The sequence below is a fragment of the Ictalurus furcatus genome, chromosome 5 (genome assembly GCF_023375685.1).
Source record: "Ictalurus furcatus strain D&B chromosome 5, Billie_1.0, whole genome shotgun sequence".
NCBI lineage: Eukaryota > Metazoa > Chordata > Actinopteri > Siluriformes > Ictaluridae > Ictalurus > Ictalurus furcatus.
The window spans coordinates 6,707,795-6,726,044 of record NC_071259.1 but is presented as its reverse complement, the minus strand read 5'-3'; the positions used below and the strand labels follow the sequence as shown (position 1 = coordinate 6,726,044).

The following is an 18,250-nucleotide window of genomic DNA, read 5'->3' as shown; positions in this document are numbered from 1 at the left end:
AAAACAAAGTTGGTTGACATTTGGATGAGTGTTTGACAGAGAACTCTTCTCTCACGCACTCTTCTAACCCAGTATAGCTTTGTGGGATGGCGGGAAGTATTAAGCTCACTGGGTTTCGAAGAATTGCGTATTAGGTTCCGTTTTTTTTCCTAGTTGTGCTACCATGGATTTTTGATTATACACCCGATGCTGCTGATTTAGTTTGAAGACGTTGACTACTATAAACGCATCTCACGTTCCTCCCCGTCAGATGCAGACTGACACACAACCCCAAGCATGCTCTTAAACTCACCCTAGCAAGCACACACACCCTTGACCTTTTACCAGCAGGACTCTTATTAGTCAACGAGCAGGTTTGTAGCGTTCGACCTTGCGACAAAAGATCTGATCGAGTTGCTCATATCAGTTGAATAAAGATGACACTGTGATAAAACAGTCGCATAAAAGTTCATTGAGAGACACCGAGAAAGCCACGGGGGCCTGCTCCTAATTTCCCGCCGCAAGCTATTTAATCCATGGTCGTGATTAAGGTAAAGGAGTTATTCTTGAGCATTTTATTAAGAGGTGCTTTAGGCACTGGAAGAAGGGCTTTATTGCTTCTCAAACAGCGTGCCATACAATACAAGACAAACATTTGCTGTTATTTCAGCAAACTCAAGTCAGATGTGGCAGCAGGTTTTTTTTTTCTTGTTTTTTTTTTTTTTTTTTTTTTTAAAGTTTTGCAGGAGAAACGGGGCATCAAAGGCAAGTCTCTTAAAACAAAACTCTTCTCTTTTGCACAGGTCTTGCCCTGAGTCGGGTCCGGTAGATAAATACAGAGGTGTCAAAAGAAAGCAGGAGAATCCACTGACTTGTTTTAATTAACAAGCCGAGCGCTGGCGTGCACGCTGTGAAGATGGAGGGGATGCTATCTTTTCAGCACATTAGTGTTTTTTGGCTACTTGAGACACGGAGCACTTCCTAGAGCATCGACTGACAGTCGTTCAAACATTGTAGGACGTCACACCTTGACTACCTCATGAATACCAGACCCATATTAAAGACACAATAAAGACGCACCATCCTCTGTCTGTAGAATGATATCTGTTAAGATATGAAAAGCTAAACTCCAAGATCAATGAGATTTGAATAACACTGGATTCATTGGGGCCCACACAGTATCCCCCAAAATAAATAAATAAATAAAATGAACTCACAAGAGAAAGACAGCATTCGGACTGTTTGGATATCCCTCAGTACATCAGGGAAATTAACCGACTCATCTGTCAAACATATATCCGTGCTTAATCCCCACTGTAGATGCAGTAAGCAAGGAGGGCAACCTGTGGGCCCTAAACCAACCCCGTATCCCAGCCCTATGACCTCTTGCCGTTCCAAATATGTCAGTTAAACAGAGAAGAATAACAAACAAACGGTCACTAAATGATCTCAGGTGGCACAGGAACCGTGAGAGGAGCATGCGACCGTAATGTCTCGACCTACACTTCACTAAAACCAATTACTATAAGTGGTGTCAGGGCTCTGATGTCACAATAAAACAAATAATTTTTATAATACGGCACACACCATCATTCGAATCATTCTGTCAGTTCTATTCAATGGTGTTGGATTCTCAATTTTGATTGGCCAGAGGGTGTTGATTCATTTTCTATAACGGCAGCTCTGACCGTTGTGCCGACTGTAAAGACCAGTCAGGGTCTTTATATCAATGCGCTCTTCTAATTGTGGATTTGTTTCCGTAGTAACAACAGAGACTTGTATAACGGACGTTCGACATAATCGACATAATCTAAAACTAATAAGAAAGGGATTTAAAACGTGTTATTTAGCAAAGGAAAATGTGAGATTGTTGACATGGTGATACGTTCTGTAAGGAGACATTTTCTACCATGGGAGAGTCTTCAGGACAGAAGACTTTGCGTTTTCTGGTTTCTTGGTAGAATGACGAGCTGCATTTTGGGTTGTTTTGGTGTTGTTGTTGTTGTCTTATTAGTTCCAAGTGAGAAAAAGAGGGGCTGGTGAGGGAATGACTGTTTATAGCTGTTATAACATAAGCAAACTTATTTCACAGATACTCAACAATAACTATAACCGTAACTATAGTCGCTTTAATGTATGACGTGTTGTTCATTTTATTAATGTAAAATTTTTTAATTGTCATTGTTGGCCAATTGGGGTCACTCTGCCGCTGATTATTTTACTATAACATAAGCACACCTTAAAACTATCTCGCCTTATTCCTTACTTATTGTAAACTTTTGTCGCAGTTTGGACAGTTATAACAAGCGAGTGTATTTTTCATGTGATGTCAGACATCCAAGGATCTAGCTCAATGTGACAAAAGATACCACATTAGAATAAAAAGAACGCTCAGACGTTCAAGCTCATTTGTCTGCCAGAGTTCAAGTTTATTAACATAATTATTTTTGACTATATTGACACCTAAAACAGACGAATACAAACGTTCGAGCTATTTTTGTGCTCTTTTTGCACGTTCACAAAATCTTTCAGGTGATGTGAGACATCAAACGCATGGGTTTAGGGTTTCGAACGTTAAAAAGTGGTCACACGCGGTAGTATGCTGCATACCCACAAGCTCCTGTCCCATTAAATACAACTGCAGTGTCCAGTGTCCAGAAACTGACGAAGCTGTCTTCAGAAGGAAAACATTTGTTTTAAATAACTTGGCCCCAATTAAAAACTTTAATTGACGTCTTCAAGAAAACCTCAGGGACATTTGCGAATGGTCAACTCAGGACCGGACGAAAAGCCACACAGGCTGGCATTCTAACCGCTCATAAAACACGAAGCAGAAACCGGATCTTCATTTTATGTTTAGCTGTAGGATGTGGCTTGACTTGGAGGCATGGAGGGGGAGAGAGAGAGAGAGAGAGAGAGATGGAGAGAGAGAGAGAGAGAGAGAGAGAGAGCGCAAAAGTCACTGAGTACTCTGCTTGTTTGTATGACACTCAAGTCTACCGGGCACTAAGCTATTGCGTCAAGAGACTCATTTACAAAGCTTCCTTGATAGATGACAGAGAAAGCAGTAGGAAGTGTGAATCAAGGTGAGTCCGTCTTCTTCATCTTAACGGATGGCTGCATAAACGTGTCGATAATGTACATTTATGATTAGTGCTGTCTAAGCACCATTAGATCATCCCTGATGTATTTTAAACGACCGAAGTCTCAGGAGACGCTGCATGCTATGTGTTCTTGGCCCGTCTCCAGCTAATCAGGTGTGACCAGGAAGGGTTTGAAAACACACGAGCACTTCCTGTTGCGTCACGTGTTCTCTGCACAATGTGAACAAGACAAACAGTGTTGCGTTGGGCAGCAGCCATGTGAGGGTCTTTGTAAGAAGGAGTTAATGATTATCTTGAAAGTGGACGCGGGCTGCGGCGTCTCTCCGCTACACTACCTCCTTTGCCCTTTGTGGAGGATGCTAATCTCGCGCAAGGCTCTCCTCTGGGGACGTCCCAGCTGATAATGTCATAGAGTCCAAGTATATAACAGAGCAATTTGTTTTGCTCCCAGAGCTATGTTCCCTCTCTGTCTGTCTCTCGCTCTCTCACTCTCTTGCGCCGGATTGCTGGAGTGCGATGAGAGTGGCTTATTGATCAGTAGCTTTTAAAGAGGCTGTATAATAACAACTAAATGCTGGTGTTCTGCTACATCGAAAAAAATATAACAGGGTATACATAAATCTGTTTTTTTTTTTAATGGAAAAAACAATGTATATAGCTAAGAAAGTGGTATACCATTTAATACATCTTATCATGTTGGAAAAAAAAGTTTGCATTTTGAGTTACTTGAACAAATATTCATTCTTGACAGCAACAGGACAGCTACTAACGTGGGAGGGCAATGCAGAGGACAACTCAACATGCTTGGAGGAGAGCACAACTACCCTCTTTCCAATACATAACCTGATACACACCGCTGATTATCAGTTTACAGCAGAGCCAATTATACTCTCACCTAAAGAAAACGAATGTTTCACTGGCATGGGATATAAACACTATGCAATCCTGTCTATATAAATCAACAACTATCCTAGGAACACTGGGCACTAGGCAGGAATAAATCCTGAATGGAATGCCAGTTCACTGCGGGGCACCGTGCCCACACGTTCACACACTCATTTACACCTCGGGGCAATTTAGCATAGCCTGTTCACCTACTCCCCGCCTTGTGCCCGATGCTGCCTGGGATAGGCTCCAGGTTCCCCCGACCCTGAAAAGGAGTAAGCGGTAGAAGATGGATGGATGGATGGATGGATGGATGTTCACCTACTAGCATGTTTTTGGGAAGTGCGAGGAAAACAGAAGACTTAGAGAAAACCCAAGGAGAGACGGGAGAACATGGAAAACTCTGCACAGACGGTTTGAACCTGAGGTCAGGATCAAACCGGGTACCCTAGAGCTGTGGTCTTTCCAAATCTTATGTAAAAAAAAAATTATAAAAAAAATTCGGAAAGAGCTCATTGTATGTCGTTCCTGTGAGTAAGGTCAATGACAACAAGGTCTGAGAAATAATATAAGCTGACAAAGTCAAAGCTTCATTTCTGTCCATCACCTACAGGTGGAACTTCGCTAAATGAATGGCGAGGTTGGGCTGATGGAGTGCTAGTGGTCACGTTATCTGTCTTTTTTTCTTACAGTGTTCTGTTCTGTCCTGCTTTGAAGACAACAGCGAAGGACAAGGTCAGGGGGTGGAGTTCCTTGGAAGGACTAAAATACTCCAAAATAATGATAACGGACTTCTGCTACATACTTTCACAAAGACACCATATGACCAGAACCCCCTTCCCCCTGAATTCCCGCCTCCACCCTCATCCACCCCTCCTGTCCTCTCTCTCTCTCTCTGTCCCTCTCTCTGTCACTCCTCCTCATTTCCATTCCTTCACCCTCCCCCCATCCTCCTCTCATCTCCTTTTCAACAAGAGCAGTTTGTCAGGGTCAGAAAGCAATTCAAAACCCCTATTAATGAGCAAGGGAGAGAAAAGTGAGGTATGGGAGGACAGGGGAAAGAGTGGGGGGGTGGTACTGAGGGGTGCCGGGGGTGTCTGCCATCAAAGCCGACAAGAAAAGAAAGCCAGGTGGTTGTGGGAATCGCGGCCTTTTTCGTCAGGACGGAATCTTCTGCGTAATTAGCAAGCCGGATTGGGACCCTCTAAAGCAGGAGGATAGATCCTCGGAGGGTAACAATTTGCACTTCTACAGGAGCCGCATAGGGAGGACAGAAAGGAGAGGAAAAGGGAAACTATGGCATCTTTTATTGGGGTGGACAAAGCTGCCGCATCCTTTCAAAGGCCTGCGCCGAGGCTTCCAGAGCAGAGGAAGAGTGAGTGAAATAAAGGGGGGGGGGGGAGAAAAGAAAGAGCGCAAAAAAAAAAGAAAAGGAATTGAAGAAGTGGACAGCAGTCGGAAAAGAGGCACAAATGCCAACATGCAGTTCACAGAGCAAAACGAAGGAAAGGGAGCAAACAGAGCAGTGTGTGTGTGTGTGTGTGTGTGTGTGTGTGTAGACAGCTACTGACATACAGCCAAACTACGGACACTTCCAGAATTCAGCAGGCCTCTCTTGCTAATGCCACCAGTTACAATCTTAAGAGTGAGAAGAAAATACAAAGAAGCGAGCACAAACTTTTATAGGAGCTCTTAATGCCCACCATCTTCACACCTGAAAATAGATGACTGTTTGCTGTAAACTGTATTAAACCATGTTAAGCTATTTACTTTATTGAAGTTATCCCCGATGTTTTTTATTTAAAAACTGGTCATGGGTTGATAATCATTAAGCAGACTCAGATCACAGCTGGGCTGGAAACAGCTGCAGCTGTATATCAAACCTGCATATTCCACTATTATTTCCTTTAATAGTTTGGCAAAGTAATTCTTATTACCATCACCTAGCCATCAGATAGTACAGTACTATTTAGTGCTGCTGTTTTAAACTGTTTGGCCTCCAAAAAAAAAAACCAGTGGTGGTGTATAATACTGGAACACGATATAACGTGGTGATATGCGGTTTCTCGACTTTAGGTCACCATTTGTCGCCCATCACTCAGAAGCCTCTGTCCGAGCACCGGTGCACATTTACACATCGGGATGTTGTTGCAATTCAATATTTGAGCGAGCTGCTGCATCGTTATCGTGGTGCTGGAGTTAATAGGCCATCTTGAAATGTTTTGCTGACGCCCCCTAAAAAGCCCCTTCTCAACATTTCACTAACAATCCGACGAGAGCTCCAGTGGATGCTTACACCCATAACTAGGAGTCGTATAGAGCTAAAATACAAAAATGAAAATAATAACAATATGCAGTGCTGTGCAAAATTTTAGGCACCCTATTTTTTTTTTTTTTAGTACAAACTTTGTTATAGATTTTTTTATTTTGTGACTTCTACGTTATCATGTCAGTTCCAAAAAAATTTTTAGCTTCCCAAAGATTAGTTTTCTAGCACAAATTTAAACAGAAAAATGTTTGTATGTCAGTAAAGAAAGCAGCATATTAAGTGGTAAGAGACACTTTTCAGACACAAAACATAATGAAGGCTGATGGATTTTGCTGCAGAAATAAGAAGCGACAGTCAAAGTCTCCAGAAGTACCGTGTCTGGTTCTGCAAGATGCTCGAAAAAACTTACAGCTCATTTCCTTATAAAACTGCACAATTTTATTGATTTTTTTGTCACACCAAATATTGACTTCATTTACTACTGTTTATTACTCTTTACGGCATTTTCCCCCCATTAAATAATTCCATTATTTTGAAGGCATCTTTACTCTACAGCATTTCTTTGCATGTGCCTAAAACTTTTGCACAGTACTGTATATATGTAATATAATATGGTACATTCTTGTTGTTGATGTGAAACAATAATTACTGGGATGATGAGCACAGTTCCAAAAGTAGAACACTTTTCTAAAAGACACAGACATCATTATTTCAGCCTATCCTGGGACAGTGCTTTCCCATCTTTTTCCTAATGACACAATATGGAGGGAGAGAAGATGAGTGCAAGAGATAAACATAAAAGTCGGGGCCTTTGAACATGTAATCTGTGATGGACTTTAAAGCGGCGCAGCGAACCGCGTCCCTCTGGAGAAGCTGCTCTATTGGGAACAGCATTCACTTTCTTATCACCAAAGGATGGGAACATCAAAGGCTGAAGAAGTCACGTCTGTCCGAACACAACCCACAGGACAGGGAGGATACTGACTCATCCGCTAATATGGGGATTTCAGAACTGGCGAATTACTGTACAGCCTATCTGTGTGAGCATGTGCGTATGTGCCATGCCCAGGACGATAAGAAGAAGTAAATACCCCCACAGCAAAATCACCACTCTCTTTCAATTGTATTATGGGAAATGTGTTCCGTTTACACAAGAGTGGCTTAGCTATTTAATGCCGTGAATCCAAAACAACACAGATAGCCCAAAAACCACTTCAGCAGTAGATCAGAGATTAAGGGAGTGGCAGAAAGTACTCACAAACCACTTACAATATAAGGTAACACTGAGGAAAGATAAATGAATTCTTTACATGTAATTATACAAAACTCCTGCCCCAGTGCTTTTGCATAATCTTTGCTAGCAACCACCAGATAAGCAACGACGAACTTCATAGTAACAGCGTACACGAACATCGTAACATATCTTACTTGATACGCATCAGTGTTCTCAATGTACATCCAAGAATACTCGATAGTACGTATTTAGCTTAGCATAGAGAAGAAAAATGGTGAACTTGTGAAAGAAAATAGGACAGGTCATACTTGAAAACCATGCATAAAATCCCATAAAGCTCCAGTGGGGTTTCAGTAATCACCCGGAATACTCTGCATGACTGGTTCATAAGTGGTCTTCTTAAAATGACTTTAATCAGTGATTAAGAAATGAAGTCAGTGACTTTAATATCACTCCTTTTTTGTTTTTTTGTAACTAAACCACATCCAAACCTAACAGTAGTAGTAACCTTCTATTCTGTAAGAGCTCACATAACGTGCATGAAAAAAAGCAAGCATTTATCTTATGTATATATACAACTATAGGAAATCTATACAACAATTCCTATATTCTACACTACACTACACAATTCATTTGTTATTTAACATTTAATTAGCTTTATACCAGGTATACACTAACCCAAACCTTAAATATTTCAAATTCATTTGAGACATCCATAAGGCACTTGCTTGTACTTGCACTGTCTAGGCTAGAGTTACAACACTGAATCATTTTAGGGCCAAAAAATGAGCAGCTATGACCAGATGGTTTTGAGTTCATTATTTTTCTGTGTGCTCCAGGTCCAACCTCATGCTAAAGTGTAAAGTGTTGACGAATATGCAGCCAATAGGCTCTGCTTCCAGACGTCTGAACTATTGATCGGAGACTTCCAATTTTCCTTTTAAACTTGTTCGAATGAATAAGTATATGTGGCAGTGAGGCAGTGTGAATGTAATTATATGTACAATGTACAGTACACACGCTACAAGAAAGGCAAACTTTTTTACCCTGACTGCTTATTTATTATATACTGCCGGACAAACACCACAGAGAGAGAGAGAGAGAGAGAGAGAGAGAGAAACAGATAGGCCGACATCTCAAGAGTCCTAGGAAGTGTGGGCTGAGGAGGGCCAAAGACAAACAAATCAAAGCCCTGTCAACTGCAGCTAGGGAATAAAATAGCTCATAGTGCAAGAGGTCAATAACCATATTGGGAGAGCAGACATCTATCAAAACAGCTTATTATAGGCTTTTAGAATCAGGCTCGGAAAGTGGAGACACAGACATTGCAGATTATGGGATCCTTCATATCATTAATTGGTGTGAATAACACGCCCTGGTGTGAACAGGTGATCTATCTATCAGTCACTGCCTACATAAGCTTGGCGTCTTGCCTAAAAAGCTTGAATTCATTTACTACATGGACATGCATTTTTATAATTTATAAGGACATTTTGTATGGTGATGTCTAATAACATGCAGTTGTCTGGAAAAAAAAAAAGTTGTATGTCATTACTCGGAATTTCCAGCAATTACACAAAAATGACAACGAAAAAAAAAACACCATGTATAATCAAGCATTTACTTTCATAATACATAAATATTTCTTCCTAACATGAAATGGAGTCGTTTGTTTACTCTCTAAAAGTAGAGACGTAGAGCTAGCATCTACCTGCGGTCTATTCCGTTCTTTAGCAACCACTTTAAAATGTAATAAATAAATAAATAAATGTTGAATTCGTTCGTTATTATCTTTAGAATTATGATTGTGAGAAGGTGTAGATGCTTTCATTTAAAATAAATAAATAAATAAAAATAACAGGTAAGCCTAAGAGTGTCATACCAACAACAACAACAAAAAAACTCTCATTCACTCAAAGCATTTAATAAATAACAGCAAATCCACTCAACAATGCAAATATATTACTTAAAATAAATAAATAAATAAACTGTGTATCGACTTTCCACATTTTCAAAAATATCTTCAGAGGATTTAATGTCTCTTCTATGATTCAGTAACGAAACGTGCACATTTATGATAGGAAGATAGAAGGGAAGGTTATTTATTTATTATTTCTGCCTATCCATATGTAGAACCTCGAATTGTTTTTAGATTAAACCTGAAACAATTAGACGTATAACAATGTTTACATCATCTGTTCCATACTTACTTATGTTTCACATTTAATAAATCCATTACTAATGTTTATAATCAATATCTATAATCAATGTAAATTAAAAAAATATATAATCTATAACCGATGTAAATAAAACTCCTGCTATTACGGTGTACCTAATATTAAGGAAATATTTCACTACACTTTAAATGTCAGCAATTCATTGGCCATGCTGCTAGCAAAATATCACCACAGGTACCAAACCTTAAAACTATTAATCGCTTACTTATTATAGACTAATACTTTCATTATTAATGATTATTTGAATTCAAATATTTTAAAAAAATGCTCGCTTGGGTTTGAAATATACCGAAACATGTTATGAGAACTAAAACAAAGTTGCACGAAGAAAGAGAAAGCAATTCCTGGAGCGCGTTTCAGTGGGGGGGTAAAAAAAAAAAAAAGTAAAGTCTGTCCCACTTCCATGGCCGAGGAGCAGCAGACAGAGTCGGCTGTAATATGATAAGCTCCTCTTGCGCTCAGACATGGCTGTTTTGTAATGGCTGTGTTGACTCGGCTGCATTCGGCGTTCTGTTCTGCTGCACGGCGTATACGTCTCGTTCTTCAAAACGGAGAAATAAACGAAAGGAAAAGAGCAAATAAAGACTGTTACGTTTGGAGGGGGAATGCAGCGAGACATTTAAGTCATCGTTAAGGCATGTGCGTATATATACCTGCCAAAACATTGCCCGAGTGAGCAATTGCACCTATTGGATTTTGAGAAGGAGAGAAAATGATGTACTGCAGTCCTACAGTCTGTACGTGTAGTACACAGAAAAAAAAAAAGAAAACACCTCCACCTGAGCTCTGTATGATGTCATAAAAAGGTGCCATGAGCCAGACAAGGGCAGGGCAGAAAGTGGCATGGTAATGAGCGGAGAGTGACTAACAAGGCCATGGCCAGGTTTGTACTACTTCACCCTCCAGGAACCACAGAGTACTTTTAGAGGTGAGTAGAGCTCGGGTGGGCCGGATCTCAGAAGAGAGTGCCAGTTTGTACCGCCTGGGCAGCACTCTGTCCTCTTTTCCTCTCACACCAGCCTGGAGTTGACTAAGCACAAACTCAACAGAAAAAAAAGCCCCATGTGTGTGTCACGTACACGTAAAATCTGCATATAGGTGTGTGTTCTGCACGCTGTATGAAAACCAAATTCCATCAAATTCAAATTCGCCTCATTGTGCTTAATGTGAAGCAGTACCTCGTTGTTAGGGCATACTAACACACACACACCTGTGGATATGGAAGTCATTTTCATTGGCTTGCAGTCACAAACGCACACTCGCAAACCAACCCCACCCCCAACGCACACGCAGACGTTCATTACACCAGTTTATCACCTTTCCTGACCAGTCATACGCAAGTGGCACTTAGATTGGCTTTTCACAATATCTTCCTATCAAAGGCAAACCTCCAGCCCAGAGATTATGTGAAGCGAGTGTATACAGCTTCTAATCACTTCTACGCCATTAGCCTGCAAAAAAAAAACAACAACATCTGATCGTATGAATCCGGCCCCCGTGACCATAAAAATCTACACGTCAGCCATTGTGATTGTGTAAATCCAGTGGTTGGTGGTGACGGCCTAAAGTCTTATAGCAGACCTTGCACACGGTTCCCATCACAATTTTATAGTGTTGTGGCTTGATTTTATTACATCTGTCAAAACATCATAGGCTGCACAAGAACCTTGTGATTTGTGATCCATATTTTTGTCTTCAAAGAGGGCATCGAAATGAAAACCAGAAATGTCTGATTAATAAAAAAAAAAAAAAAAAGCACTGATTTGACAATGTTTTTGAGTTCACAAGGAATTAGGCAACAGGCTGCAATGAGGTGGATTCACGCAAGCTACTTAATGCGGCCCTGGCTTTACATGTGTCCACCAGCCTTGTGTGCTTTCCTGGACATGTGCGCACTCATTGTAGTAATGTAGAACAGGAGGATTTGATATAAGTCAAAAATACTTAATGTGCAATCACCCTGTGTTTTCAGAATACAAGGCTCTTGAACATTTTAACCCATGTATATTATATACAGATTCATAAAGATCCAGCTAAAATACTCCAATGAAAATGCCCTCTTTTTTTCTGCCATGCTCAGCAGATCATAACAAAACACCTTGGTATACTGGATATCCATAACCCATTAGAGTCTGCACAATCCAACCCTGCCAATCCATATCGATGATTTCATACAAGGCGCTGCAGGAAACTGTCATGCAGATGACTGCTCTTCAGGGATTTTAACTGGGTTGCACTAATCTGTGATTCTTTCACAGAAATCCTTAAACATTTCATTAAACTCTTTTATTAGACTCTCAAAAATAAAGACGTTTATTTTAATGAATTAATAAAATACAATTTTGTTGTTGTTGTTGTTGTTTTAGATTTGACTCCCTCTTAAATGTTAAACTGCATATACACCGAGAAGACTATTGATTTTTGTAATATAAATAAATAAATAAGAAAGAAAGAAAGGGAAAAAAAATATCCAAATACAAACCAGCCCTGGAGTAGTCAGCTAAAGCTAAGTATGAAATTATATATGGGGTGTTAGACTAGCGGGCAAACATGCGTGTAATAAGCAGGCCTACTTATCAGTATTTTCCTTATACAGAAAATATGAATAAACGAAAGTATTTCCCCCCTATGAAAACCCTCGGCGTTAATGCCCAGCGACGTTAACTAATACGTCAAAAAGCAGGCCGTTCTTACTGTAGATGTGTGTATAGTTACTACAGGTGGAGTGTTATTTTGAAACACTATTCGTTACAGTAGTGCGCGGTTTGGGACGAAGCCCGAGTCACACTGCGCATTTAGGACGCCGTCGTTTCTGTAGGTTAGCTGACCACTCGGGAAGGTCCTGAGGGCCGACAACTGCAACATCCAAACATTTCATTCGTTTCATTTCAGCCGCAAAAGATATAGAAAAAAATGATAGTGTCTTATGTAGCCTAACTCAAGCAATAAAGGCAATCAAATGATTTCAGCCTTCATTTGTAATTTACTTTGCTTTTAATCCGTCTGTGAAAAGTCGGATAATAATAATAATAATTATTATTATGATATTAATAATAATAATAGCAATTTATTATTACTACTACTAACAATAAATTATTATTATTATTATTATTATTATTATTATTATTATTGTTGTTGTTGTTGTATCATTATTGAATAATTATAATAATTTATTCGCCTGCTTTTTATTATGAGAAATTTCGTAAATTCGTTATTCAAATATATATATATATATATATATATATATATATATATATATATATATATATATATATATATATGTATGTATGTATGTATACACGTGTGTTTACAAAGTATATAATTATTTACAAATATTGCGCAATGTTGCATTATTATAATTATTATTACTACTACCAATAATAATAATAATAATAATAATACCCTTTAAATATATTTCAATAAATTTTACTTTAACTTTGTTAATATGAAGATATTACAATTCAAACATTTCAGAAGAAATATTTTACTGTTTATATTTAGCCTTACATGTTACACCAATATGTATAGCTACTGTAAATGATCCTGTCCGTTGTGTGTCCGCGTAAACGCCGTTTGTGTCGGCGACTTTGTTGCAGCTATATTAATGATATACATCATGTCCATGAGTTCTTGTAGGCCACTTTGGACAAATGATTTTTTTTCCTTTTTGGTGGCAACCCTTCTGACTGAGTATGTCGAGTCCAGCTGATCTAGCTGTTCCTGAGCTTTTCATGTACTGAAATCAGGCTGAAATCGTGGAGGTGAACACCGGGAGAAATGTCGGACAGGCCTTTGGGCTTTGGAGTTTAGAAACTGGCTTTCAGAGACGCATCAAGACGAGGAAGAAAAGGACAGCGAGATGAGGGGCTAAAGGAAATATTCGAAATTACTCACAGGTGTGTGTGTGTGTGTGTGTGTGTGTGTGTGTGTGTGTGTGTGTGTGTTGCGAGCAAAAACACGGAAAAGCTCAGAAACACAGCCAAGCTGCTGCTGGCTCACTTTATCGTCCTTAGCCTTAAAAGACCGGGTTAAAGTGATACAAGCTAGGACATCAAACCTAACAGGCCCAGAGCTTAATATGACTTAAACTCAAGTACCGACATTGAAAAAAAAAAATGCATAAAAAATTACCCGTAAATTGTAAAGGCTATTGGCGGGCCTTTGGCAATGCGCACAAAATTTATTTGGCCTACTTGACCCCCTTCTTACTAAATCCGTTTAGGATGAGGACCGAATAATGTTCATCAACAAGTCATCAGATCTGTTCAATCGCTGTAGTAAATTATCGTTAACGTTCATTGTCGGTCTAATAACAACACTAATGTTCATGAGAATAGAATAAATTTGAGACTAATAATAAATTAGAATTCCTATCGGTACAAAACAAAACATCAAAATGTAAATAAAAATAATAATTAAAAAAACACGATGCGTTTGATTTGTGAAAGAATATATATAATTTGTTTAAAAAATAAAATGAATCTACTCTAACAGACATTTTCGTAAACACAGACTCAGTTTTTAAAAATAAAAAAAAATTATTGCAGTAACATATAGTACATGCTCTGTTTTATACGATGCAAGCAATTGGCAAAAAAAATACAAATAAAAATAAAAATAAAATAAACTTGCTCGTGCATAATTAGAGTACTGAGTAAAAAATAAAAAAATATATAAAATAATAACTCGCGTTATTTTTGTCCTGTTAATTGCACCAAATCGGCGCCTAGCAATTCATTTTAAAAATCATTTCTATATTCACACAGTTGAGCTGTATGGCTGCAAATCCACGAGCTACTACTGAAATACACAAATGCATATTTTTTGCCAGTGACTACAGTGTATATTGTTGTGCACATGATGTGCATGAAAGTAGGCTACAAAATGATCAAAATGACCTCAATTGAGAGTCATATTAAAATACGAATGCATTACTTATTACAAAAAAACAAAAACAAAAACAAAACAGATGTGCTAAGTCAGCAGCATGCAACCTACTGTAACTAATAAACATTTCCAACCTCGATAACTCCACAAAATATAATTTAGTAGGGAAACAGGAAACGCCTAGCATAATCATGATAGACTGACGATACTCAATGTCTAAAAAAAAACCGTCCAGAGGCGGATTGCACGCGTCCTTTTCGCCAAAACAGTCCAGAAAACAGCAGATTATGTTCTTGCCCCGACATACATTATTGATCGCCATTTCCAGATGAAGGAAGAAACCGGAGCAACGCGACGTGCAGGTCGGAATGAAAACAAGTCAGAAACGCGACATCTTTGAACGTAAAGGTGCTTTCGAGCCGAATCCACACAAGCATCTAGCCATTTTTGCTACGAATTCCCTGCTGTCGATTGTATCCACTTGTCCGGGAGAGAGTTGTTCCTGAGTGCTGGGGTCGCCGTAGCCATGCGCAGTGCGCGAGCGCCCACTATTTCAGAAGCCAGGAATATTATTTCACAAGACTCAATAAAAAAAAAAAAAAAAAAAAAAAAAAAAAAAAAAAAAGGAAAAAAAAAAAGGAAAAAGTTAACTATTCCTTTCGACAAGTTTTTCGCTAACTTTTCGCACGGCGTTGTGAAAACCAAAGAGTGGGGACTGTAACAGCGCGATGCTCTTCTTCTTTATCAGTGAGTACAAAAAGCGAGTGGGCCATCACATCTCAAAACTTCTCACGTTGTGAATAACTCCGGCTGCGACTAGAACGCGCAAAAGCAACAGCGGACACGCGACTGTGCGCATTAAAGTTTGATCGAAGAGTCATTTTATATATATATATATATAAAAGGAAAGGAAAGGAAGAGAAATCTAAGCGAACAAAGATGGGCTCTCACCAGGAACTAATCAATGAAAATGACACACTGGTGATCTGAGCGAGGAGTTCGGAGTAAGCGAGCAGCCGGAAAGGGGAAAGACGCGAAAAGAAGGGAAAGAAGGCACCTACTTTTGGCCAGTTTTCTCGCCCTCGCCTTGGATCTCATCTCGTCGGCTTGCGGATTCCTCTCGTCCTCCTTGAGCTCAGAAGCGGCAGCAGCACTATCTTCATCTCACGAGCATTGTCAGTTCGGACACCTTCGCACATGCGCACAGGCCATTCAATCTGACACCGTCGTCGGGGCCAAAAAAACTTTCCAATGTATTCATCATCATCACTTTTTTTTTGTCCTATCGTCTCTCCTTCAGATCACTTATCTCTTTCCCTCCTCCTCCTCCTCCATTGCTCCGCACCATCTCGCCCCCCCCCCCCCCAACCAAAGAAACACACACACACACACACACACACACACACGCACGCACGCACACACACACACACACACACACACACACACACACACACACTCCTCTGCTTGTTAGAGAGAGGAATAAGTCGTGTTTTTCGCCAACCTGCGGATTCAGCTCCGGCGCGGGACGAAAAAAGTGTTTGACGGGGTCAAGGTCGCATCGTTCTGCAAGGTGATTCGAGCATTTAACTCATTCAGAAATTATTTAGTCAACAATAAAGCACTGGCTAGAGTAAGGTAATGTATGAAATAGCATTAATTCAAAGTGCATTATTATTGTTGTTGTTGTAATAATAACAACAACAACAATAATAACAATAACGTTAGTCTTATTATTGGTTGTTGTTTCTTGTCGAGGCGGCAGTGTTTACTCATATTAAGTCATTTTAAATAAAATTAAAAACGTTTTTCAAAAATGATTCCATATCCAGCACTCGGTCTATCCTCCTCACACAAATGCAAAAAAAAATGTTTCATTCTCCCTGCAATCATCTGGGCACGCGGGTTTGTTTGAATGCTTAGCAGGAAGTTTAATTTTATATGAGACATATTCATAAGTACACACACACACACACACACACACACACACAGTGCGGTATTTATTTGTTTCAAACATTGCTCGACAAAAGTCGTAGCAAGTCTGAGTTACTGAAGGTAAGAGTGAGGAAGAGAGAGGGTGAAAGGAGAGGGAACTCGTGTGTGTGTGTGTGTGTGTGTGTGTGTGTGTTCAGCGCAGACAAGGTGAGCATGTCGCCTATCGCGGAACGTTACCACTGTAGGTTTATTTCCTGTGTGTATAATGATGGCGCGGTAAACAGGGCATGTTTTGGGCAGGTAGGAGCCAGAGAGGAGAAATGGGCAGAAATGTAAGTACCGTTCCGCTGCATGCTGAAGCGCATGATTCAGCGACTTTAATCCAAATTCCGCAGCTCTCTCTAGATTCGGAATAAAATTGCGTTTTTAATGCAAGGAATCGTTTTGGGTTTTTTTTTTGTTTGTTTGTTTTTTAAAAAAAAATTTTGCATGTGAGATTTCTCTTGAAACCGTCCTTCCAACAGCTGGAAAAAATATATTTTAGTTCAGTGCTTGTGTTTGCCATTCTTTACATTTGAGGCTGGAAAGCTGGAGATCGGAGAGCAGATGTGTTTCAGAAATCCGAATTTAAAACCGAATTTAAACTCATTTTATTTCCGGGGAAAAGCATTCTGTAACGTAAATATTTGAATTGCATAAATCATAATTATTGATTTTTGTTGTTGTTGTTTCATTATGGGAATTCTTCTTCTTCTTCTTCTTCTTCTTCTTATTATTATTATTATTGCTGTTGTTGTTTTGTTGATATTCTTTATAAATGTATGTCATTGTAATCTTTTGTTTTATTATTATTTATTTATTATTACTACTATTATTATTGTTGTTGTTGTTGATATTCTTTATAAATGTATGTAATTGTAATATTTTGTATTATTATTATTATTATTATTATTATTATTATTATAAAAACAATCGTGTATTACTTTTATTGTGTATGAAATATCATAATTGGGCCCAAAAGAGTTAAAGGCATCTCTTTGGCCAGACAACGGTTCAGATTACATTCAACATTTTTATTATTTTTCTTTGGTTTTTTTTTAATAGTCCCCCCCCCACCCCCCACCCCCCCGTCCAGCTAACATTGACCAAAAAAGTGCCCATGATGCCTTAATTGTGATCACTGAAGATTTGTTGATATTTCTCATCTCCAGATCTCCAGCCAGTTTAACAAACTGTTGAAAAGGAAGAGAACACAGAAGCCCTGTCAGCATCAGCAGCTTCACAAACAGAGTGACTAACACTTTGCAGTGGATACCAGTCATAAAATGTGTCCCTTAAGCAGGTTTCCGGTCGCTTCAGTGCTCTGAGTGTAATGTTCTTAGTTAGCTTTAAGAAGCGGCAGAAAATCTTCTTGTTTTTTCAAGATGACATCATTGTGAGGAAGAATCTGATTATGGCTAAAAGTTCAACCTATTGAACAGTCGTTTAAGGAAGGAAAGTAATTCTGGATTTAATCGCCAAATTTCTAGAGTGCCAATGTTATTAAAAAGTATATAGCCTATTATATATATATATATATATATACACATATATATATATATATATATATATATATATACATATATATATATATATAATTGATACAATCCTTAATCTCTGTACTTCACCTGTTTTGCTATTAAAGACTGTTCCAGGTTCGCATGTTTGGATATATATTTATTTG

At 39.0% G+C, this 18,250-nt stretch overlaps 1 protein-coding gene across 2 annotated transcripts in view; it reads right to left on the bottom strand.

Annotated features, from left to right (window-relative positions):
• prdm16 (PR domain containing 16) overlaps positions 1-15,935 on the bottom strand; it is a 172,787-nt gene extending 156,852 nt beyond the window's left edge. For both annotated transcript variants that reach the window (XM_053624508.1, XM_053624509.1), the window contains exon 1: positions 15,657-15,935. In XM_053624508.1, the coding sequence (XP_053480483.1) occupies positions 15,657-15,693 (37 nt within the window). In that variant the 5' untranslated portion in view covers positions 15,694-15,935. The remainder of the gene's footprint in view (positions 1-15,656) is intronic.
• Positions 15,936-18,250: the final 2,315 nt, after the last annotated feature.